A 25,524-nucleotide genomic window follows, 5' to 3' on the forward strand; every position below is an offset into this window, starting at 1 on the left:
GTAGTTCTTATACAGGCGAGGCTGCAGCTTTCAGGAGGTGAAAATATGTGGCCTTACACATTGTCAGCATTGTTGCTGCCTTTTTTTTTTTTTTCCCTTCTTTTTCCTTTTTTAAAAATGCTCATAGGAAATTGGCTTTGGTAATTGAGTTTCTACAGAACCACAACATCCAATAGCTGTTCCTTTCCAGGGGTCACCCTTAGGTTAGTTTAAGTAATGTGCAGTCAGTTTAACCTCTTGTGGTTTGTATTGCTATTCTAGAAATTACTGGTGATTTGGGGTGTGTTAGAGTAACAACTTCACAGGAAAACCCCAAATGTCAGGGTGTCTGGTTTTCAGAGAGCTCTGACCGCTTGCCTTGTGAAAACCAGGCACCTCAAGGTACGTCCCTTCTTGCATCGGAAAATGCAGTTAAAGCCTTTATGGCCCGTTGACTTTCCTTTTGAAAGAAGCTGAAATAACCCTGGGTAATTTGTTTACCTACACTGACTTATAACATCCTCCTGCTTGGAAGCACAGTGCAGAACCTGTGCTGGATGCTCTGTGTTGGGTCACATCGCTCTGCATGGCACTGATGGAGGAGCAGCAGTGCTCTGGACCCCCAAATCCCAGGGTTTAGGGGATTTGCTGGCAGCAGAGGGCCAGCTTTAAGAAATTATGAGCTGGAGCTTTAGCTTTGTAGCATTGACAGTTTGGTATAAAAAGCTCTGTGTTGCAGGCTGTGATGACAGGGGGTGATAAATCACTCTTGGGTGGTACTACAGGTTCTAATAATGGTGTTTAAAAAAGATTACATGGGTTTTAATACAAACTTTTTGCTTCTTTGTACTCTCCTCTTTAAAAAGAGTTGAGCCTGTTTTGATTCAGCATTCTTGGAACATAAAGACGGAGCCAGGATTTTTACTGGGCTGAAATGCAGTTTTTTGCTTCTCCTACAAACATGAGGATCTTGTTTGAGTGTCTTTATAGCCAACTGGCTGGCAGTGTCCTCTGTGTAAGGGAGTGGGCTTGTTTGTTTTAAAGGTAACTTTGTCCCATGGGAGACTAAAAAGGAAACAGCTTCACCCAATTGTAGTGAGTGCTGCTATTGGAAAGAAATTATTGATAGGGAGAGCCATGCCATAAGGGGGATAAATAACCTCCTGCACCTTCCTTGACTTTCCTTGGCCCATTCCCATGGGAGGGACAGAGCATTTATGTGATCAAAGCAACAGGCACAGTTACAAGCCTGATGGAAAATCAATCCCTTGCCAGCTACGTATGGGCACCCAGGCAGGCTTTGCCTTTGCTCTGAATAGTGTGGGCTGGATTTTTTTTGTGTACCTGCCAACCTTAGGGTTTCTAAAGCGTGGTGGCCAGCAGTCCTGGGGGAGCACAGGATGCCTGGTGAGCCAAGGCAGTGAGGCAGTAGTGCCGTGTCCCTTTGCCTGGGCAGAGGCACTGGGAGCAGCTGGCAAGCACCCAGCATGCTGATCAGGGGTCAGAGCTGTGCTGCTGGTTTAGTGTGGACTGCAGGAAAACAAACAGGCTTCCTCCTGAGTTTTGGCTCTGTTTAGAGACAGAACTGAGGGTGCCATGGGGCAATACGCTTTTCTTCTCGGTGGGGGGAAAAATGGCTTTAATAGCATCTGCTAATGATTCAGCACTGTTTACATAATAATTGTGGTTCGCTTTCATTAGCTCTCATAATGAGATTGCTTTTTTCCAGTGCAATCACTTGCTGGTTTGGTTTTACATGCTCCTGCCTCCCTGCTCCCTGAGCATGGCAGTGGGATGAGGAGGGAATGCAAGGACTCTGTGCCTGGCCTGGCCTCCCTTCCCCGGCTCCAGGCATGGAAGAAAGCTCACAATTGCTCACTGGAGAGGAGGTGAAGGGGTTTTGTACTGCTGGGACCCAGGTGGTGGTTTGGAGCGTCATCACAGGGGTTTGGAGCATCCTGGTATCTCAGCGGAGTTGGGTTTAAATCCATTTTGCGTGAGGTTCCTCTCACTGAAAACTCCTGGGCTTACCTGTTTGCGAGGGAGGGAATACAGTGACCTGCTTCTACCACAGAGGAAGAAGCCAGGTCCTTGTGTCTCCCTCCACCATATCAGAAGCACCGATGTGTGACAGTGGATGTTCACCATGGATATTGTTGGTCTGCAGCTGCTGCAGCCTAACCTTGTTTGCGTCCCATGTCTGAGTAACTGAGCGGTGGCGATGCTCGCAGGCTGCAGGTGCCTGCCTCCTGCAGCACCCAGCTGCTGTGTCAGGAGCTGCTGTGAGCACCGGGGGATAACACCCACTGCTGAGCTCTTGTAAATTAATAATGTCACTCGGAGGAAAACACAACAGCGTGAGTGCTGCCTCTGAAAAGGTAAGGCTGGCTGCTGTTTGGTTGGGTGGGTTTTTTCCCTTTGTAGCATAGTAGTTGGTGCATGAGCGTCTCTGAGCTGGAGGATGTGGCTGACCCTGGCACAGCACTGGGCTGGAGCAGAATGGGGTCCCCAAGGAGCAGTGGGCGCGCAGCCAGGGGTGCCATGGGGAGTGTGGGGTCTGTGTGTGTGGCTTTGTAGATGTCCTGGGGATGCATGCCCTCTCCCCTTCATGCAAGTGACTGTTTCTTTAGAAATAGGTCTCAATTTTTGCCATGGGTAGATTAAGATGTGGACTGCTGGAGGGTTCCTGAGCAGAGGATAAATTGATTTTCTTCGCCTTTGCAAAGCAAAACACTTTTATGGGGGGGCTGGGAAAGGTGTGACTGCTTTTGGCCATGTGGTTTCTGCTAATCAACATGAGATAATTGGGGCTGTTTGAAGAGCTGTGGCTTGCTGGGTAGAGGAGGCTGGAAGAGATGGGGCTCAGGGCTGCTCAGCCCTTTGAATCCAGCCCACCAAGGGGATCCTGGTGCAGGCGCCTTGCTAGTGAAAACTCCACATAACTCAGCCCTCTGCATTACCAAAGGCTCCTTTATACCTCTTCTTGCTGTAACTCCTGTGAGAACAGCCAGTCTTTTCAACAGCCTTCCTTATGGGGAGGGTTCTGTGAGGGGATCAGCCTGGCTGGCACGGTGCTGCTCCAAACCAGCCCTGAAGCTGCTGCTGAAGTGGTCTGGGAGTGGGCAAGGGTGCCAGGCTAGCCTGGTACTCCTGTCCAGCCTTGCCAAACCAAGGGCAGTGGGTCCACTTGCTGCCCAACTGGCTCAGTAGGATCCTGAAAAACAGTTGTGGAAAGCAGGGGTTAATTTCTAGGTATCAAAATATGCACAAAAGGTTAAATGAGACTTCCTCCTGGTCAATGAATTACGGCTTGAAAATATTTGCATTCTTTCCTGAAAGATTTAGGAATAATTATACAGCACTCAGGGGCAAGGCATTCCCAGATAAACTTAACAACTCTATAATTTGTACTCGAGGCAGGGTTTCCTGTAAATGATAGCTTTGTTTAATTTTACAATACTGCTTCCAAATGCTTGCTGACTCTGAATTGCCAGCTAAACTGGACTTGTGAATCTGGAAGAGTATTTATTTGTTTGTTATTGCAGACAGTAAGAGCTGCTGCGTTAGGCTAAAACTTGGCATCTCCTTTACAAGCTGTAGGCATCTCTTGCCAGGATTTGGTGCAGTGGGCAGTTGATGTAGGGTGTGAACAGCTTTCCAACTTCTCTGTACAAAATTCCTAAGCTTTTCTAGGATCTCCTCCTGCTCTGCCTTTCTTTTTCTGGGGTTAGGAAAGGAACACTGCAGTCGCAATGCACATACTTTATTTCCATTACTCAAAGCTGGAGTCATGCATAGTTACAGCCAAAGACACTTCAGCAGCTCTGGGGATAACAAGATAGCTGACAGACTGGAATGTGGATTTATCAGGGGTAAAAACTGGCAAAATTCCTTATTTCTGGTTCTTCTTCTTAAATAGGCCCTTCATGCTCCTGCTGCAAGAGGCCACCACATGTTTAACCCCTTGTGTTCTCCCAGCTGGATCCAGGGATGAGCACTGGCAATGCCCATGTTTCTTTTGGGATTAAATTGCTCAGTCCCACGTAGTTCCTAGGTGTTGTTTTTAAACTGCAAAGCTCTTTAAGAAGTGCTTTCAATGGGTTTTTATTTTAAAGTGCAAGCCTTTGCACCAAATGTCTGTCTGAGTGACCACAGAATGTAAATTTTACTGTGTGTTGCCTTTGGACTGGCAGTTTGGGAGACTACTGGGCAGTTAACATAGGCAGATTGTGCCATGAAATCTGCTTCCTTGGATTTGATTCATGTTAATTTCTTTCAAAGCAAATCTCTTTATTGGCTTCAGTTTCATTTTGCTGTAGAGCTAGTTTTACTGTGCCTTTGCTGGACCTGGAAATACTTACATTGCTATGAGAAATAGGTCATATTCAGCTCCATGGATTTTCAGTTATATATATATATATTAATATTGCAAGACATTAAGCAGTTTCTTTTTGGGGAAACAAGTAATGGCAGAAGGAGCACACTTGGACATTAAATAGATTAAGTGAAATCCCTCAATTACAGGAGGAAGGTTCAAAAGACAAGTCAGGCAGTTTAGGGAAGGAGTTCCAAGTTAAAATTTAACCTTTCCCAGTCTTCTGTGAGCAGTGGTGCAGCAAGACCTGCCTGGAGCCAGTGCAGTGCAGGAGCCTGGGCTGAAGGCTCTGACGTGGCCATCTGCAGGGTGGATGGATTTGGAGCTGGTGGTTGTGCCTGTGGTTGAGAGTCTCAACTGGCTGAGAATGAAGAGAATTTCACTTTTTATTGGAAAAGGAAAGAATTGCTCAAGGATTGCAAAACACTTTGTTTTGGGAAGAAATGTCATTGTTTGAAAATAGCACAAGAGCAGGAGGGGAGCTGTCCCTAAGCAATCTTGGAAATCTTCTTACCGGGGGCTCAAGTGAAGCTTCGATGCTTAAGTGTTAGCTTGGACTTTTATCTAAGGGTGTCCAGGTTGGAGGGCTTCACTTCCCCCATTCCTGCCTCTTCCTTTGGTGGTGTAAGGACAGGGAGCTTTATTTTGATTGTTTTTTATTTTCTATTTTAAGCAGGAGGGGGTAGCATTTAGAAAGGAAAGTAAGCCTTGGCTTTTGGACAGAAACACTGATGGAGTGGTGGCCAGCACTTGGTCTCTCATGGGATAGTTGCTGGCTCCTGGTTTTCTGCCCTCTGTGTCCTTTCTGCTCCCTGCATTTATCTCCTTGGCTGAGCCCCAGGCACACTGAAGCAGCATGGCCATCAGAGCTTTGCTGCAGGCCCTTGTCTGGGTGGCTTGGCCTGTTTTGTCTGGGTGCATCTCCAGAACAGGTCCATCCCCGCAGCAGGAAGCTGCTCTGGTCACAGCACAGTGTCATCCACTGGAGACACCCAGTCCGTGTGGATCTGCCACAGAGGGCAGCCCTCCTGCCAAAGCCTCATCTCAGCCCTGCCAGGATCTCCCCATGTAGCTGGCGGGTTGCTCAGTGCCTCCCCATTGCTGGGGCTGCCCACTGCTCCTCCAGGCTTTTTTTAGCTGCAAACTTTATTTCATAGAGTATTTCTGCTGGTGGAGGGTGCCAGGACACAGCAGTGGCTGTGGGGAGGGAGGGGAGCTCCTCTTCCTGCTTCAGAAAGACTAACACAACTGTTAAATCCATCCCATTCTTCTAATCAGCCATCTCCTCCCTGGGGCTCACAGGCTGTTTACCTTCCTGCTGGTGGATGTCAATGGTCCCACCTGGGAGGTGGATGGCAGAAGTCCTGTCTGCACTCCCTGCTCCCCCCGGATTGCTCTGGGCTGTGCTTAAGGAGACAGAATAAACCCCTTCACTGCTTGCCAGCAAAACCTCAGTGCAATTGTCCCCTGGTGCAATTGGATGCTGTCAGCCCAGTCTGTTGTTTTGCCATCCCACCAAAACTGTTTGCACAAGCCCAGCTGCTGTTCAAGAGAGGGGGTCAAAGCTGGGGTCTGCAGGTGAACAGTCTGTGCAACACCAGGGCTGAGGTGTCTCCCAAACTTGCTTTTTCCAAAATACTGAAGAAAATGTGACCCTGTGCCGTGTTCCCACGTGGAGCAGCAATGAGAAGGCACATGCTTACACTGTGAAATGTGTTTGGGAGGAGGGTGGGGAACTCAAAAAGCTTTAATTTTCAAAGGTTGAAGTGGCCTCTTGCATTCTCCTGTTGTCATCCGAGACGCTGCTCTCCCTCCTGGGAGGGATTTGCTGAAACAAACGTGGCAGCACAGAAATTGGCTTGGGAATTGTTGTGGAGATGTTGGGATTTATCTGTGCTGTGGTGAGGAGGAGTGCCTGTGTGAAGCTGGTGGCAGATAAGGCTGGTGTTCACAGCTGCACCAAGGAGAGCGGGCAAGATAGGGCATTCTGGAGAGGGGGAGAAGGAGGAATTCTTAATTTTGTGATATCCTTATCTTAATCCTTTCTCCCCTCTCTTCCACTCCCCTTCTCGCCTGGGGTAGGTTAAACTACTCAGCCTCGCCTTTTCCACAAACACTGGCAGGCTGGTGGTTCCAGACCTGGGAATACATTGGGAGTCTGTTTCAGCAGCGGGATGGGTTTTTGGATGTAGGTCGTGTTGTGCTAGCAGAACACAGTGCAGTGCTTGTGTGAGCTGGGTGGCTTCTGCAACGGATACCTGGCTGTTGGAAAACTAACACTTGGTGGGAGTAGCAGGCAAGGGCTTAAAAGCACGTTTTGCAGGTCCGAAAATCTTATTTACGAACTCAGCTGTGGTCTTAGCTCTGAGGTGTTTTGTCCAAGGGGAGATAAAGCAGGGAGGTGGGAGATGTAGGGGATGGTTCTGAACATCACTGGAGCACACGCTGTGCTCCTGTCCCAGTCCTGCTGCTCCCTGGGTGAGGAGGCAGTGACCCCACTATTGGGATCTCTGGGCAAATGTGCTGCCTTGTGCTTGGGGTTGGTGCCTCTTGCCTCTCCAGGTACCATCTCTTTTTATTCTTTCAGCGGGATTGAACCTGGAGCTGTGTAGCTGAAGGAGCAATTTTCACTGACACCCTCCCTCTGTATGGTCGCCCAGTTTTAGGGAGCTTCAAAGGTCCTGGGCAAGTTGCACCTTGGTTTTTTGGCACTGGATGTCCCCTGCCTCCTGTTGTGCTGCTTATTTGCCTTTCTCCATGTGTTACTTCAGCCTTGACCATGTGCGTTTCTGGAGGTTTGTCTTATTTACATGAACAGTTCTTGGAAAGTTCAGCTGAAAAGCAGCTTTTTTTTCCCTGGGAACAGCCAGGAACCACTAGTGTGTGATCTTTGTGTATAAAGTTGCCTTTCTCTGATTATAAACAGTGGCCCTAGGATGGATGTGCGGTGGACCTGTTTAGATTTAAACCTGACCCACCTCCTTGTTTTTAGTGCTGGCATCCCCTTTGAGCTACGTGTTCTTTCCTGCCTTTTGCAGTAACACGTGGTGTGAGTTTTTTAACCTTTAAATTGGAATGTCCTATTAAATTTTGGTGCCCTGCTCTCTCTAGACAGAAGTGTATAATTTTTAATTTTTTTTTTTTTTGTGATGCAATATCAGGTACACAGATTGCTCAGTAATTTTTCATGCCTTTCTTCTGATAGCCTGGAAAGCCAAGATAGTCTGATAGCCACAGAGAGTCTATTGCATGTCCCAGTTAGCCCCTGGGAGCTCTGACTGAGGGAGGGGATGAGCTGGGAAGCACAGATCTGTGCCTTGGTCCTGCGTCTTCAGTGGAAGAGCTGCTGCAAGATCAAGTTCTGCTGGCTATTCCCTCCAGAGCCCTTCCCCAACCCTGCTTTGCATCAGATTGATGTGAGCTAATTATTTCTGAAACCCCTTTTTAATTGGTGGCTCTTTCTGGTCCAGCTGTTCGTACAGTCATGAGCAGAGTGAAGACCTGGGGCAGAGCAGCATCACCTTTCTTCCCAGGAAGGCAGGCTGGATCAAGGGGTTGACAGCAATCCCTGGGATCATTGATGAAGCAAGAAAGGCCTTTGTGGGCAAGGCTGGAAAATGCAGCATTCCAGAAGCTTGCTGCTTTACTGGGTGTTCACAGTGTGCAGCTGTGTCCTGAGATGTAGCATGGGTTCCTCAGAATTGAGTTGTGGCTGTGATGCTCTGGAGAGGCATTTCTGGCATGATGGCAGTGGTTATTTCAGACTCCCAGAAAGCTGCTCTGCAATGGAGATGCTCAGCTGGAATATTTGGCCCCAAACTGCTCATTGTGGAAGGGACGTTGCCCATGTCTGGGCTGAGAAGGTCATCCTGTGCTGAGCTAAACTGGGGAGAAAACCAGGGAGCTGGAATTGTGGAGCAGCACAAGTGCTCTGCCTTCCCGCTGGTGCCAAAACACTCTCCGTGTTGCTATGAAAATGTCTTGTGGAAAACTTTCCACTTAGAACTGAAGTCTCATTTATGTCTGCCCAGGACCTGCTCTTGGACTAAATTTTATTTTCTAAGCAAATGAGACTTTCTGGTCCTTGAGGCGGTGGAAATAACTGCTCCACCAACTCGAAGCCCACCCGGCCTTGGGGGCTGGGAGCCAGTGGGGGGTTTTGGCAGAGGAGATGGTTTGTTCAGCAGCAGCAGTGCAGAGCCTGAGTGGAGCAGTGGGCAGCACAGCTCTCTCAAACTTGCCTAAAACTTGGTTTTCAGGGGGCCACAGCTCCCCATATCACAACCTTCAGACTACTGCTGTGCTCCCACAGACCCCTCCAGTCGCCCCCAGACTGCAGACTACAAACTGAATATAAAATACTTAATAGGAGCCAAACTGCCTTGAAAAACGTGTGGATGCAAAATTAATTTGAAAAATCTGGCCTTTTGTGTATTTTCTTTCTGGAGTCTCTTAACCTGCTCTAAGGTCTTATATTATCTGCACTATTACTCTGCTTGGCATGCCCTACAGGCAGTAGAAGGGCTTATTAATGTGGGTTTTTACATAGATAAATGTGGTTGTGAAGTACTATTGACACATGGAAATGTTGGTGGATGTGTAGAGAAGGATCAGCTGCTTTGTGATAGCTCTGTGCCAGTTCTCTCATTCAAATATAGTTACGAAACCCAGTCGTAGCAAAGCATGTTGTTAAAAAAAAATAAGCATATTTCTGTGGCTTAAAAAGAAGAAAAATCAAAACCACACACACCCCTCCTTAGTAAAAGTTTTGCGCACATAGGAAACAAAGGCATTGGCATTTGCTTGTCAGAGCTAATAAAGTTTGCTTGGATCTTAATTTTTCTGCTTGATTTCACAAAGTAATTGAAACTTCCTTTTTGCTGCAAGCCCTTTTTTCCCCTTCTTTTCCCTTTTTTTTTTAAATATTCTTAAAAGAACATCTTTTGGTCAGTGAGTTGATGGAATTTTGCTTAGGAGGCAGGCGCAGTACTTTGCAACTGGTCAGTCAAAGCTTATAGGACAAATTACTTGTGTCTGCAAGTCATTCCTCCAAGTTGAAAACCACCTAGACCAAATAAACCTTGAACTACAGGTTTTATAGGCGCTTTTGAGCATGTAAGTGAGGCTTTTCTAATCGCAGTGATCTGATAAAACCTTAAAAACCAGGGTTCCCATAAAGAAAATAGTTCCACTTGAGGTGATAAAAGCCACATCTGGTAAACTTTGCTTGCTACCTCTTGATGACCTGTGAAACAGCAAATAGTCCCCACTGCAGAGGAACAGTCTCCAAACTACTGGTGCCATACCTTTGTCGTTGAGGGAATGCACCAAAAAAAAAAAAGCTGATTTGAGAGCAAAACCACCAGCCTTTGAAGAAGAAGCCTCTTCTGGCTCATCCTTTAGCTCACATTTGATATTCCACGATTTGATATTCTGTGGTGCCTTGCTGCTTGCCTCCCGGCCGGCACGGCACAGGGAGATTCAGAGGTTAGGATAAGGAGGGGCCTGTTGTAATTGAAAGCAAACAAACAGCTAAGACAAAGAAAGAAACATAAAACAGCAAACCCAAAGCCACAAATAGAAAACAGACTTTCCAGATTGATTAGTTCAAATTTGTTTATTTGAAGTCCCAAAAGTTCGCATTGTCACTCTTTTGAGGTGTCTCTCCAATTTGGCAATATGTTGACCATGTGTTTGCAGATTGGTTTTTCACAAGAAAGACCCTTGTTTTTGGTGTGTTGTTGTTGCCTTAAACTTTGAATTGAAAGGAGGGTTGCAAGCTCCAAATACAGATTCGTAATTGTGACATTCAGGTGCTGCTTTTAAGGCAATTACATTCTGTTAAATTTTTGTTTCATTGAGAGTTTTCCTTGGGCATGTACTTAATGCTAAGATGTGCTGTTGATTTCCCAGATTTCGGAATCAGGCTTAGGAAGACTGATGCACTTACTGGCTTTGGAAATCAGTGGAGACCTGAAAAAGTCTGGATTTACTTTGTTTTTCAGAGTGTTTTGGATAGAGAGGTACTTCCTATCTTCAGTCACAGATCAGCAGTGCAGCTGTAATATATGTATATATTTTATGGATTTGGCTTAAACACCCTCAAGTCCCCAGACAGAGGAATTACAGCTCCAGCCTATTAACTGCTGGCCATTAATGAGTCAGGTCTAAATGCCTTGATTGTGCCTGAGATTTCTAAGCTGAATCTTTGCATAACATTAGCATGGCAGGAATGCCTCCCAAGGTCTCCCCATGCCTCTCCAGGAAGGAATAAGTACATTTTGGGCTGTAGCGATACCATCTCGTGCCTTGGTGCTATCAAAGGGGATGGAAGCTCCCTGCTGCTCTGGTAGCCTGGCTCTGATGTTCTTTCACATCCAGGCACCTTGCTTATCTTTAACCGAGGCTTGGATAAACTTCCAAAATAAATGACTCTAGTAGTCCAACTCGGTCTGCTTTGGCGTAGGTTTTCTGGAGTGACTCAAACGTTATAAATATGAAAGTAGCTCGACTTCAAACGCCGCGTTTGGACCAGGTTTTCAGAGCAGCAAAGGGGGAACCTCCCCTTGAAGAAAATCTTTGGGGTTTTTTTCCTCCTATTTAAACCCCCGCCCTCCGCGCTTCTCTTTTCATCCGCAGCCTTTGTTGCCGTCTGCCTTCCTGATTAAGAACTAATGGGTGAGGATAGATTGGCCGGGAGCCGCGGCCCCGGCGGGGCAGGAGCCGGGAGGCACCGCGGGGTCAGCGGCCCCGCCGCCGAGGAGGCCGCGGGCCGGCCGGGCCGCGCTCCAGTGCGCGGAGGAATGCGGTAACAGGATTTAAAGGAAACGTACAGAACTAACGAGGATTAAGGCTAATTGTCCTGTGAGGGGCGGCAGGATGTGGCCGTGCGGGGAGCAGCTCTGTTCTGCCAGGGGAAGAGGGGGGGGGAAAGGCTGGTGGTTAGGAGGGCTCAGGTGGGTTTGGGTTGGTTTAGTTGCTGCGTGGAGAAATGAAAAATAAGTGGATTGGAAATGAAAATAAAGAAGCTGAGTTCTCCCTTAAAGGCTTTGGAGCAAATATTTCTGCAGTTGGTGGGAAGGCTGGTTGTGGCCGTGCCTCGCTCTGTTCTTGCTGTCGCTGATGTCCCCCGAGTGTGCTCCTGGGGCTGGCAGGACGCTCCTGCTGAAGGACCTTGTTGGTTTTGAGCGATGGCATGAATGCTGAGAGGTGTTTAGAGGACTCTGCCTCCCCTCGTAGGTCAGGCTGCTTATCGGGTCTTGCAGAAAGGCCACGGGTATCTCTGAGCTTGAATAAGGGGGGATTTAAGAAGCAAAAGCCCTCAGGCTTGGGCCTTAGCAAGTCACAGTGTGTGAAATGCTGTCTGGAGCCAGCCATCCATCATCAAGTGGTACTAGAGGGCAGCCAGACCAAAAAGTTACTCATATTGTATTCCGCGCTTTGGGGAAGATCTGTCCCTGCATGGAAGAAAGTGAAGTTTGCATGCATCCCAGACAGAGGATGGAGAGATGATGCCCTTCAAGGCTGCAGGACCCTCTGGGCAAACCCCTGTTTATTTGCCTTGTGTTAAGGGAGAGGATGAGAATGGGGTCTGCTGGACAGGTCTGAGGGCACCAGGAGTCTGTGATTCTCAGAGGTGTGGATGGACAAGTTGCCCAAACAAACTCGTTCTTCCTTGGGCCTCGGGTTTTAGCTGTTCCTGACTGAAGCAGTCCAAAGGGCAGTTTCCTGTCCTGTACAGAGGTGCCTTTGGTGACACTGGGGGTGTGCAGAGACACTGGAGGTGCCTGATTTCCCAACTGTTAGATTACAGCTGGACTTTGCCACACCTGAGCCGTTAAACTTTGTCTTCTTGTTGTTTATACTTCCAATTACCACAAGTCCTAAGTCCTGACTCCAAAAGCCCCAAGCAGGCAATACTCTTGCAAATGGAGAAGATAGGTTTTCCCTCCAAAGGGAGGAAAAAATATCTGTCTCTGGGGTACGCTGCCACCCTCAAAGCAGCCCTGACACCTCCTTCTTGGCTGTCATGCACACACGCTGCTTCAAGATATGCTTTCTTCCTGGCAGAAGCAGCAAACTTGAGTTTTTAGTTGATGCTTCTTACCAGAGCTCTCCTTTTTCACTGGGTGGTCAGTGTTCTCCGCTAGCTTTAAAGCTCTGTTGCTGTCGGCCTTGTGTTTATTTTACTGGGGAGAATACTCCTGTGGAGATGGTCGCGTGCCAGGAAGGAAGGGATGTAAAACAGCATTGAGGTCCTGCTTACAGTGGTGACACACCCACGAAGGGCAGCAGAGTTCGAATCCTATGCTCACATCCTGCAAATGATGCAGAGCTGCTGGCACCCGTTAGTCAGAGCAGGGCAAACCAGGCTGGCATATCTGGGGCTGTATCTCCCCCAGTGCTCCTGAGTGCATGGTGTTACAACCATCCCAAACCCTTACTACAACTACACACTTCAGGAGAAAGCAGTCTGTGCAGCAGCCTCCCTACATCTGTCACCAGACACAAAATAATATACCCCATTTTCCAGTGTGAATTATTTCCCATTCCTATTCTAAAGACCCATGCAACTGGAGTCAGCTTTCCTTTCTTCTCTCCTCAAAACGTTAGTAACTGTTGGGATCTCACACCTTCAAAGCACCAGAAGAGTGAGCACATCCTATGTTCCCTAACTCAGGTCCTCACCATGAAGGTCAACAGCCAGCACCACTCTCCATTGAGGCATGGGGATCCAGCTCTTTCAGAGTCACAGAAGATCTTGGTCCTGGATTCAACCAATTCAACCTGAACCTTTTTTTCCAACCACACAGGATTTTTTAAGCTAGAAGACATCTTCACCATGTAGTCAGCTCCTAAAGTTGACTGGTAGGGTTATGGAAGTACCACAGTTTAACACCATGTGCCAGCATGCAGCATATTTAACATCCCACCCAATTAGCAACCGTTTTATATAAATGGTTTATTTGCCTTATTAATGTTAAAGCCACTTGTTTCCCCTGCACTTTCACTTAGGTTATTAATCAGTGTGCATTTCAGTTTTTTGCTGATTACTCTAATGGCAAAAAAATTCCCCAGACTCTCAGAGAAAGCTTATAATAGTGAAATGAATTTTTTTTTTTTTTTTGCAAACTTGTCAAGCAGTCAAAATACACTCTTTGATACCCAAACCAAAACCCTTTCACCTACGCTTAACAACAGTGAACTATTTTCAGTTGAGCTTTACTGCATCTGTTAACTGAGCTGCTAATCCATCTTGCAGGCACGGGAATGGCAGTGCACACAATACCTCAGTGACATACCTCCCTTCAACACAACAAATAATCCTAATTATTTCCATAGCGCGTACCTACAGTTACTTAAAATATCGTATACAACCAAGGTCTGTCTGGCTTCTATTTTTCCATTTTGCTTTGTTGACAGCTTTGGGTTCCCAAATTTACTGCCAAGAGGGTCAGGGAGTGCAGAGAACAAGAGAGATTTATATCCATGTGTGTACATTAAGCCAAATGCACATTAAGAAACTTAATTTTCTACTGGAAAGAGCAACTTAGGACACAAAGAGGGCTCTTGCATCCACCCACCCAGGTCCAAATAACCACTGCAAAGCTCATCCTGGACCTGATGACAGAGGTAGTCCCTGAAGGACCAAGTCTGGGTAGATGCTGTCTGCTGAGGTCAACCAGAGTGATTTTGGAACATCCATCCTGGGCAGGGATAGACCAGGAGAGCCGTTCCTACACTCCTAACCCAGCTCTTCAGTCCCAAACTAAAGAAAAATATCTGTCTCTGCTCTCCACAGAAGCCCAGAGAAGCATCATTGGTCAGCTGAGATCCCCTCCTGCCCAGCTGTCAGATTGAGGTTGGGGCAATGGGAGAGGTGCAGGTGGAAGACCCCAAGGACCAAGCCTAAAAACTCTACAGCACATCTGGGCTGGGGACTCTGCCCTTTGCAGGTGATGTCTAAGCAAGGAGGATGCAGGATCTTGCCTTTAGTGAGGCTTAAGAAGTACTTTAGAAGCTAAAAGGCAGCTCACCTGAGGAAAAATATCATCACTGCTTCCACAGCACAGCCAACAATTTCCTACCCGACAGGGTGGCCTGAATACTGCAAGGTTTTACACCCTGGAAAAATATGCTATGCTAGAGCCTGCTTTCATTCCAACAAACAGGATATTGAGTCAATTAGTGGCATACCTAACACTAACCAGACAGATGAAGATAATACATTTTTGCAAACATCAAAAGAGAGAGAAACCACACAAAGACCTGAATATACAAATAAGGCAAGGGGGAAAAAGAATATTAAAATATTACATAATTAAACTTATTATTTAAGCAAATCTGGAAAGGAAATAACTCTGGCTAACTAGAGGATTCTCCCTGGCTCTAGCTAAGACAGAAACCTTCAATGGAAACCAAGAGTTGTTACTTAATTAAAAAAACAAAACCAAAAAACCCTCCATGGTATCTCTGAGTGAGAACTTAGGAAATGCAAATTCACTTTATTATCACTGAATTCTTTAGGCATGAAATAGTTCTCATAATATGTCTGCCTACACGCACTAAGTGGATGGTGTTATACAAGGGACAAGGTATGCTGAAAATTACTGTTCTTTTTTTCTCACTTCTCTGGTGAGGAGGTTGGATACAGATAATAGATCAACCCACCTCCAGGATGACTGAGCCCCTCTACCAGCTAGCAAAGAATATGTAAAAAGCCCAATACCTGCAGTCAGTAACTCTAACCTTTACCTAAGGGTAAAAGTCACAGGAAAAAGCATACAGCCAGCTGACTTCAAAATTCAGCAGAGATTGGTCAACAGATTTTACTGAGGTAGTCAAAAAAAAATCTCACCAAGTATAATTTCATGCAATTAAAGGGGGAAAAATGGGAGGCATGGAAGAGAATCCATTTGGAACAGCAAATACACAGAATTACTGAAGCCTCAGGCACACGGATCAGCAAATAGAAGAGATTTGGCTGGGAGACAGTTACTTTTGTTGTGAGACTTCTCTTCTTTCCCCTCAAATTCCCCACTAAAGAGGCAAAACAGAACCAAAAAACTTGCTTGTTTGTATTTTTTTTTTCTCACTAAAGCTTTCGGCTATTTGTAAAAAAAAAAGCAGCCTCTGACCAAAATTGATTCCAGCACAACCAATGTCATTTAAACTGGAATATTTTTCCTTCTAATAATTTTCTCCCTTTGCTTTTGGCCCATCTCCCTCTGCATGCCCCAGACCCTCCACCAAGCACCTCCAGGGATGCTCACACCGGTGCTGGGTGGCACCACATGTGACAGGCGGGGAAAAGCAGGAAAATGCTACCAGCAACCACTTTTCCAGTTACTTTTTCCTTTTCAAACACAGCTGATTCCAGTGTCAATGCACAAAGCCACGTTTCAGAGCCACACAGTAGGCTCTTGTGAGATGCACCCAGGCTCACCTGTTTATGCCAGCAGGCTGGTCATCCACTGGCAAGTCTCAGATCTGGCAGTGGATGACACTGGTGATTCTGAGAATCATCCTTTATGTGGAAAAATACCCCTAAAAATTACAAAAGCAACTCAGAAGGATGTAAGACATCCATGGTTTTGTGGAGGCGCTCGGAAAGACAGATCTCAGCCAAGAGCTGCACTACCATGGGAAGCCACTGTTCTCCCAGCCGGTGGCACATTTCAAGGCAAGCAGCTCTGTCCCAAGGCACTGGAGCTGTGGCTGTGTGGCCAAACCCCTGGATATCCATCCCCCCTTTCCAATGTTATCAGCTGTGCAGGGGCTCAACAGAAGTGAAGCTTTCCTGCTTGCACAAGCAAAACCACGACACAAAGCAGAGCTACCATTTCCATGAGCTCCACAGCAGTGAGAGCACTAAAGGCATGCAAACTGGCAGCTGTGACCCAAGCAAAAATTTTTTTAAAAACCCCAAAACCTAAAGATGTTTTTAATTCCTCAAATAAGAAACAAAGCTCGTGGAATTCAGCCACAATTTCCTGTTTTTGACTTAAAATAAAATTTAAAAAATATCCCAGGCTTTATACAAACAATAATATAATCTATAAATTGGAACACAAGAGACATGTTAATTAACTTCCAGAGAGATTAATTCCCTATTGCAGGATCCAAAAATAGGCACTGTGGAACCTGCTGCAATTCTGAGACCAGCTTTACACAGAAGAGAAGAGGGAAAAAGAAAACAAGAAAGAAAGAAACAAACCCAAACAAAAACATAAGACCAACTGCAAACAACTATATTAAAGGGCAGCGTATGAATAAATACACAAGTATCTGGGAAGCAGCAGAGTGATGTTTTCCACTTGTAAAGACACGCTCCTTCACCCTGCCTTGAGTAGTTTTGGGAGGAGAGTAAGCTGGATGCAGAGGCTCAGCAAAGGGCCAGGACCAGCCAGGGCCACCCAAAAATCTGAAGTGGCATGGACAGGAGGACTGCTTTTACTTCCCTTGCTTTGATAGCAAAAGCCATGTGAGTTCCTTGTCCCACGCAGCTGCCAATGGCAGGGCTCTCTTCCCAGCAGCACAGGAAGCCTGGACTTTGGAGCAGAGCACCAACTCTTACCTCCTTCCTCTTGGTGCCCTGCATGCCACCAGCCACCCACACCACAGCTCCCACTGATCTCAGGAGTCCCACTCTGGGAGGGAGCAATTGAGCCCAAGCTCTGCACCAAGGAGAAACACACAGTGTTTAGTGTAATTTCACCTGGAAATATTTAAATGCCAAGACTCTGTGCATTTTGGTCGTGCTCTTCATTAGCAGTTATCTAACAATAGCTGTGGCTGTGCCAACATCCTGTGGGCATTACGGCAGCGCTGTTGAAGATGGACAGGAGTTCATGGTCCATTCCCAGAGGTGCTGAGCATCCCCAGATCATTTTGTAGCCAGGAAAACTGGACATTTTTGGTATTTGGGGTAAATAGAAGGTGATTGGATTGAGTGGACAGTTCAGTAGCTGTGTCTGTCTCAATGACTCCGCTGGAGTCAATCACAAGCTCATGCTTTTCTTTCTTCTTGCCCCTTGCTAATGCGGGGCTGGAGCAGTGGAGCTGTGCTCAGGGGTGATGCTAGTGTTTCTTGTCATCTTTGTTGGGGGTTTTGTAAAGCCTTGGTAGCATGTCAATTATATATGATGGGTGGAAGCCTAATATTCTGTGATAATTAGAAGGCAAGTCTAGTGTGAAATTGGATTAGGGTCTGGCATTACAGTCCAGGATTCCTTTGGTAGTTGGTTCAGAGGAAGTCATAAAACTCCTTTAAAGATGACACAGGCCCATGTGTGCTGAAGGGGAGGGGCAGAGCACAAGGCTGAAATGCTGGCCCTGCTCTCAGGTCTTCAGCAGTGTTTGTCTCCTGCTCCTCCACCACCCAACCTTACCCCAGCCTGATTTCTCACATGGGAGCAAAGTCCAGCAGTAACGTCTCAGACCATAAACCACTTCTGGCTTGTTTACTGAGCTCCAGTGAGGGGCTGGGCTGAGTGGGAAGCCTTTTAAAGAAATACCCACTCCTTACCTCCCAGTAAATTGCTCCTGAACCTTTAGCTTTAGTTTTGCAGTTAGCTGTGCTTAAAGTATGAACTTGATTGAGAAGCAGGCTGAGAAGGCATGCTAGACATCCAGAAACAGCATTTTGAAAAGGTATTGGAAAATTGTTTGGTAAAGAGAGCTGCTTTTCAGTATCATGTAGCCCCTGAGTTTGCACTGCTCACTTATTCATTTGATGAAAACTTGCTTTTCAACACATTGCAAAATAGTTACTTGATTTGGAAGAAACTCTGTGTGCCTAGAGTTTGCTAAATGCAGTGTTTCTGTAATGCCTTAAATCATAAGTTTGCAAGATTACCTGGAGTGCATTTGCTTGGATGTACAGATGGTAACATCATCAACACCATCACATTTTTCTTTAAAAAATTACCTCCAATCCCCAGAGGTGTGCTCTTAACTAGCCAACGAGCAAGTATCTTTTGTAATTTTTGGTCCCTCATTTCTCTCTCTGTACTCATATGTATCATAAAATAAGGAAAAGTCTTGCTGGAACAGGCCATGAGAAAGCTCTGCTGCAAATCCATGTCAAGGTGTGGTGATGGTGTGCATATGCAGTAGATATTTGGAGTCAATCTCTGCTACTTGTGCTCTTTTTGCCATTCAGCCCCTGATGTGATGATTGCACATCCTACCAAACAATTCAGTAAAAAGCCTAACTTGAAAGGAGGCTGTGGCAGAGTTATGTTTTTGCTGTGCTCACATGGTGATAAATTAGAAAAGCTGCCGAGGTTTTCACACTCGACAGCAGATGAAGAGTTGCCTTCTATGGGCATTATTTGATGAGTCCTTGACAGTGAGAGCACACCATGAACATTCTCTACATAATGTACATAAACATTAGATCTCTGCTAAGTATACCTAAATACACGTTTTTCACTCGTTTTCCTTAGAGGAATTCACTGCCACTTTGACAAAGGGTGTTGGCTTTGATCTTGGCTCCAGGTCAGTATTTGTGTGTGCATAACTGGTCTGTGCCCACATGGAGCCCTCCAGGCTCATCCCTTCCATTCCCCTGGTTGTAGCACTGTGGTGTTTGAAAGCTGCTTGGTGATGTCTTGCATCAGGGTCTGTGTGTGTGTGGGATGAGTCCCGTGGATGGATCCTGAATGGATCAACTCTGCTATCAGATTTAAAAGGCCAGACATGAGATTTCTCACACACTGTGCCTATGTTGTTTGGATGTATTCCTAGGGATGCGGCTGTGCTAAGGACAAACTTCTGTATGGGAAAACTACCCCAGTGTTTTCCAGTGACTTTCCAGTGGCATCTCCCACATAAGAAAACTGCAAGAAAAGCAGCCCACAGACCTAAACTTTCTGTTTTTTAAATGCTGGGTAGCAGAGTGCATCCTCCTATGATTAGCACTGAGTAGCCAGAGCTCTTCAGCTCCAGACAGAGCTAATTCTTGATCATGAGCCAAGACCACATAGTGCTGACATGACTGAGAAATATCTTCCATAATTAGATTGCTTGGTCATTCATTTTTGAATGTCTGAGTTACATTTTGGAGCATTATTTCTTAATGATCAACCAAATGGGATCTGTGCAAGCTTGATTTACTGTCAGTAGTGCTCTTGCTTGGCTTTGCACGTGTGTCCTGGAGAGGCACTGTCAAATCTGGAACAAAGGGGATTAGAGGAAATGACTTTGCTTTGTAACATTAGGTTGGATGGTAAATGTAGTTCAGTAATGTAAATAGATTTGAAACTGATACCTGTATTTGTGAATACACTGGGCCGTTTTTAATAATAAATATATCAGAAAAGTTTTTTAAACCACTATATTAGGGACCACAGGGCATCTGTGGACAACTTCAGGAGTGCATGTGAAGTGTAACTAGGAAAGGAAATCCCACTATCAGTGGGTCTGAATTAGCTTTGTTGCTGTTCATGGTTAATGTTGTGTCAGAGTCCTTAGTCCTGTGTTGGAATTGGAGCAGAGATCCAGGGTGAAATAAAGTAGTGATGCTTGGGCACTTTCTTATTTTTATGCTTGTTGGTAAGGTGGGCTCAGAGTGGAGAGCCCAGGCATGTTCCAGGATGGATTTAGTGGGCAGGATCTGAAATCTGGGTGCACTCCTTCCTCTTTTTTAAATGACTTATGAAGCCACCTGGAGCCGCCTCCCTTGGAGCAGTGTATTTGCTGCTGGAGGTGCTCCTCTGAGACAGAAGGAAGTAGTCTGTGGAAAAAAGATATGTCTGTAAAGAGCCAGTGACATTTTTCCGTGTTTTTTTCCCGTGTTTTCCAAAAGCTGTGCTTAAGTGCTGCTTCCCATAGCAGACTTTGAGCTTTCCATAATTGAAGAGCAGTGGATGGTCTTGTGCAATAAATTATCTGTATCAGAATTATCTGCTGGTCAAGGTCTCTTTGTAATGCCACAGGAAACAAACAAACCCTGTATCACAACAGGGAAATAGATTTTAGAAGGAGAGGTTCTTAGGAACTATATATATAGAAAGAGATAAAAATATTTGTGTTGCTTTTTTAAGATGGCCCTGAAGTGTCTGTAAGGAGAGACACTGACCTTTCTGGGCTAGGAAGTCATGCACAGTGATACAAAGGCTCACTACCTGGGCAAAAGACATTGTTGAGAAATCTTGCACAAGGCAGGGAGAGCATGAACCTGTTGTGTTAACCATGGGCAGGCTTTGAATTGTCCAAAACTTGCTTTTGTTTCTCTAAACCCAGTTTTGATGCTGTAGCAGATAGGATGGATGTCTCTTCCTTAAATGTGTGGTGCGCTGCCTGTCAGGAAGATGTTATTTTCTGCATGGGGGCTGACAAGTCTTTTACAGCTCTGACAGTGATTCTCTGAACCTGCACCGTGGTTGGAGGTCCTTAGTGACTTCCAGGGAGGGAGCAGGCAGGGAAGGGCTTTCCCTTCTCCATCTGTTTCCTCAGAATGAAGGATAAGGTCTGGCAGCAGGGTGTGAAATGGGAGAGAAGGCAGCAGCTTACATGTTGGCTGCGTCTTTTAAAATACCATCTTACTTGGAAACATGAGTTTCTCATCCTGACTGCTTGTTTTGATCATATCTTCTGTGTTGACAAGGATTTCCACAGTTTGCCCAAATTTGAACCACTTTGGCATCAGCCCACCTGCTTTGTGTTGGTGCTGTGTTGTGGGAACTGTCAGAGGGCTGGAGCTGAGGACTGCTGTGCCAAGGGCTTACCTTGGCCCACAAAACTTGACAGTGGCATTTTATGGGTGGTGCTGGAAGGGGACAGCTTCATCCCACACTGCTGCAGGGCATCTAAAAGCAAATTTCATGGGTCCAGATCCTGTGTCCAGATTGTCTGAGAGATTTTGAAATGGAGCTGTTGCAGATACTGAAACACTTGGTGATGATCCCTCTGACCAAGCCAGCTTAGAGTCAGATGACTCTTAGGAAAGAATTATCTTAAGGAAAAAAGATCTGTTTGAAGTCTCCAAAAACAAACCCCCTATTTTCTCCAGGACGATGACAGAAAACTGCAGAATTAGGAGCTGGGAACTATGAAGTGTTTTCATGAGCCATTGCATAAAGCAAGTATAATTTAGTGTCAGTGACAACTGTGCTTCTGAGAGAGACTACTTCTCCTCTGATAATTGGACTGGGGAGGGGTGAAGAAAAAAGCACTTATCTGGACAAAAGGGCCATTGCCACTGATGTTGTATATTAACTGAATGAACTGTGGAAGTATTTAAAATACTCAGCAAAAATTTCATGGAAGTTACCATATACAATATGTCTATATACAGGTCAATTTTCTGGTTCTGTACAGAATGAGTACCTGTTTATTCTGTTTATTAACTGAATAAGTAAGAGGACACTTCTAATGTTCTCACAGAAAGACAAGGATTTTGCCTGTGTTGCTATATAGTTTCTCTAAGTAATCAGGTTTTGATGTGCTTGGCCTTGTGCTCGCAGCGGGGGGAATCTCCTATGAAGTAAATGGTGCTGCAAATCTTCACACTCTGCCTCATAAGACCTTTTTACTCTGGCATAGAGAGTCCTTTTAACTTGGGATATTTTCTTCTCTGCTTTTCAGGTGACCACTTGAAAGTCTGCTCTCAAGGCTACACATGCTGCTCTCAAGAAATGGAGGAGAAGTACAGTCAGCAGAGTAAACACGACTTCAGAAACGCTGTCGTAGAGCTTAGCAATCACCTACAGAACATGTTTAGTTCCCGATACAAGAAGTTTGACGGTAAGTGCAGAGACCTTGAACTTGCTCTCCTTGGGATAAAAATGTGAAAAATCCCCATCCTGTTGTTTCTGTGCAGTTTTTCTGCTCTGTCTCCCTCTTTGCTGGGAAAGTTCATGACTCGGCTCAGAGGGCAGAGCATGCCTTGTTTTGCAATCCTGTGAGAGAGAAGTATTTGCTGATTATGGCTGCTTGTTTCCCAAAGAGAGAGGTCTTTCTTTCTGATTAATCTTTTGAAAAGCCATTTTGCTCTAATGTAAGATTGCAGTTGGTTTTGTTGGTACATCCCCACAGCATGCGTAATTGTAATGTGCACGTCTTGCAGCCCCGATTCACAACAATGCTGATCTTTCCCAGCACGTTGTGAGCCCACAGGATTTGTATCCATCTCACTTTTAGCCTTTGGGGCTAGGCAGAGCAGCAGATAAACACAGTGGTTTTGTGTGGAGGCCAAGGGTTCAAGTGTGATGCAGGGTCAGAACCATAATGAACAAGTCTCAGCTGAGTTCCCATCACTGGAGTGATGCTAACTCCTGATAGATAAGCAAATGACTGGTCTCAGTATTGCCCTAGGGTCCACATGTGTCCTGTCAGACTGGCTCTCCATAGGGCATGCCTGGCCCATGGGAGCTGCAGGAAGAAGCTCGCTTTGGAGGTAGCTGGCACACACTGCCCACCTTGTAGCCAGGTGCTTTTCCTTTGAGAGCACCTCTGCAAACAGCTGAAGTCGATGCCTAGACACTGGGCACAGCGTCTGGCTGAGGTTCCAGGGCAGTTCTTGGTTTGCTTCTGAGCTCTTGGTTGGTTCCTGTGGGGCTTTGTAGGTCCCTCAGTGCTCCCAGACACTGCAGCCCCCTGTTGCCTGGGCATCTGGGGAGGAGGAGCAGGATGTCAGGCTGCTGCCTGGGCTGTCCTTGTTGGCTGGAGGAGCGAGGTGACAGCCAGCTGCATATGGAAGTATCTGACAACTCAAGTGGATGGGTTGTTCACATACTTCTGCTTGTACATCACCATCACACTCTGTGGTAAAGGACAGTTCCCCCATGCAGTTCCTCTGGACATTTGTTCCCTTGTTTGGTCATCGGTTCAATATGAGTTTTCTATGAGTATCCCAAAGTCTCTGTCTTGAACCTCCCAGCAATGTTCTCTGCATTACTACAGCAGGTAGCAGCCTCTTGCCTTCAAAAGGGATTGGCACTAGGGTGAGAGAAAAAATCCCTGGGTATGAAATTGCAGTGAGTCAAAGTAGAATTATGCAATCATCTTGATAGCATCTAAATCTGCTGGCTAAATATTTCCCTCTTAACCTCTGTTGTCTCTACCTTCTGGTACACCAAAGGGGTGATAGAGGGAGAACCAAAGTGTCTAGACTTGCAAGCTTATTAAATGCAGAACAAGACACTTAATGAAATCCAGCCCATAGATAAGCCTGTTCAAAGAGACCAGAGGAACACCATCTGCTTCACCTTAAATGAACGACGAGGCTTTTTGAAATGCTGCATTGGAAACAAAGAGCATGCACTGGTCGCTGCATTAGCATCCCTGACGTGGAGCAGACATCCTGGGAGGTGCATCTGCCCCTTTGTGGGAGGAGGGATGGCTGCAGGGCCTGTGTGAGGGCAGGGGGACATAAGGCCAAGCTGAGATGCCTGTCAAAGCCCAGGGCTTCAAAATAGGTGAGCTTTGGAATGGAGCCTGCACAAGCTATTCTGTCTGTGCTCTGTGGTTCTCCTGGGCTGTGCTGGTCTCACTCTCACTTTAGCCTGGGAATTCCTTGACTGGCAAGTCTGGAAGGGGATGTTCCTGAAAACTGGGTTTAGTGTGCCTGGCCTGTCCCTTAAGGGTGTGTCTCTGCCTCATTTGAAACTAATGAAGAAGAACTGGCAACCTCCTCAGCCTGTCCCAAAGCCTAATGACTCTGTCTTTGAGTGCTAATATCAGAACTAAATCTTCATTTGCTTCAGACAAAGCTGATTTAGGGATTTTTTAAATCTTACCTGGGGTGGAAGTAGAGATGAACTGATTACCACCCTCCATCATTTACCTCTTGGGAGGCTTTTTATCATGACTCCTCTTTCCCTCCAGCCCAGTCACCCAGAGGCTGAAGGCACACCTTCCTCCTGGTTGCCGGAGCAGGTTGAGGAGTCTCCTAACTGAGGTCCTCAAGTTCTTCTATAAAAATGTTGGAGTTCCATGCCCTAGACTGCTGTAAAAATGTCGGAGTTCCATGGTCTAGACTGCTGTGGTTTGTTTTCTTCAGAGCCTGCTGTTGAATGTTTGGCTGCTTGTGGGATGGCATTTCCTTTCTTTGGTGTTGGTGCTTGGTCATCAGATCAGCTGTGGTCAGTTGTGTCTTGCACATTTCAGTTCCTCTTGCCCAGCATGATTCATCCCACACTTTTTGATCTAATGTACCCAAACTACTGGAAGGAAAGGCAATTTAGACCTGCATATTTGTCCTGATCCTTAGGGATGAGACTGAAAAAGGACACAGTCCCTTCCAGAGCTGCTCTTCTGCATGGACCCAAGCTCTGATTTTACTATTTGCAGCTCTTCATGGCTTCTTTATCACTTGTAGTGAAATCCATTCAAATGGAAATAAAACTGGCAAAAAGAAGCTGCACACCTTCCTTAGTTTAACATGAAATCCTCTGTGCTACAGCTGAGCAGAGTGACTGAGCAGGCAGGATGAGTTATTACAGAGACCAAATTCACTTCAAGTGGAGTGGACACTTCTATTGTGGGGTGACACATCCCCAGGCTGCGATCAGCCCCTCCAGGGTGCAGCCCAAACAGCAAACCCTGTCTTCCAGCCCTTTGGAAATCTTTGTTGTGGGTTCTTTGGCTGCTAATCTCCCAGCCTTGACATTCAGGTCTGGGAGGAGAGGCAAACCTGTCCTGCCTCCGTTATGTGCTTGACCTTTGCAGCAGTTGCTGCTGCAGGACAGTCCAAGTGGCGGCACATCCTTTGGATGGAGGCTGGGATGCCCTGTGGCTTCTGGAGCATTTGCATCAGCTGTTGCTGGAGCACTTTGTGCTGTTGGAACTGTTGCCAGAATTGCTCTGATCTGACACCAAAGCCGTACAGAAATGGATTATCTCCTCTTTAATCGGGAGCATGGAACAATCTGCTGATTATCCATCCCCAAAGGGCTGACCAGGAGTCATTTCAGCTCCCAATGCATAATGTGACAGCATCAGATCCTCCTGTGTATATTTGGTTTGCAGAGAACTTGTGAGCTCAGGAGTCCCATATCTTACATATCCTGTCTTAAATATTTGCTTACAGTACAGGTACATATGCCCCTGGAGGTCTCTCCTGTTGTAATTTAAACCACCAGCCTGATGCCAGCCTTGCAGTAAGAGATGTATTTTCAGCAGCAAGGGAAATGCTTTTTTGTTAAAATAAAAAATACTTTGTT

General features: G+C 46.1%; 1 protein-coding gene across 1 annotated transcript in view; it reads left to right on the plus strand.

The window, feature by feature from the left end:
- Positions 1 to 25,524, plus strand: part of GPC4 (glypican 4) — a 67,162-nt gene that overhangs the window by 7,967 nt on the left and 33,671 nt on the right. The window contains exon 2 of the mRNA XM_021548377.3: positions 21,947 to 22,105. Coding sequence (XP_021404052.2) covers positions 21,947 to 22,105 — 159 coding nt within the window. The remainder of the gene's footprint in view (positions 1 to 21,946; positions 22,106 to 25,524) is intronic.

Source organism: Lonchura striata, chromosome 4A (assembly GCF_050655825.1).
Source record: "Lonchura striata isolate lonStrDom1 chromosome 4A, ASM5065582v1, whole genome shotgun sequence".
Classification (NCBI taxonomy): domain Eukaryota; kingdom Metazoa; phylum Chordata; class Aves; order Passeriformes; family Estrildidae; genus Lonchura; species Lonchura striata.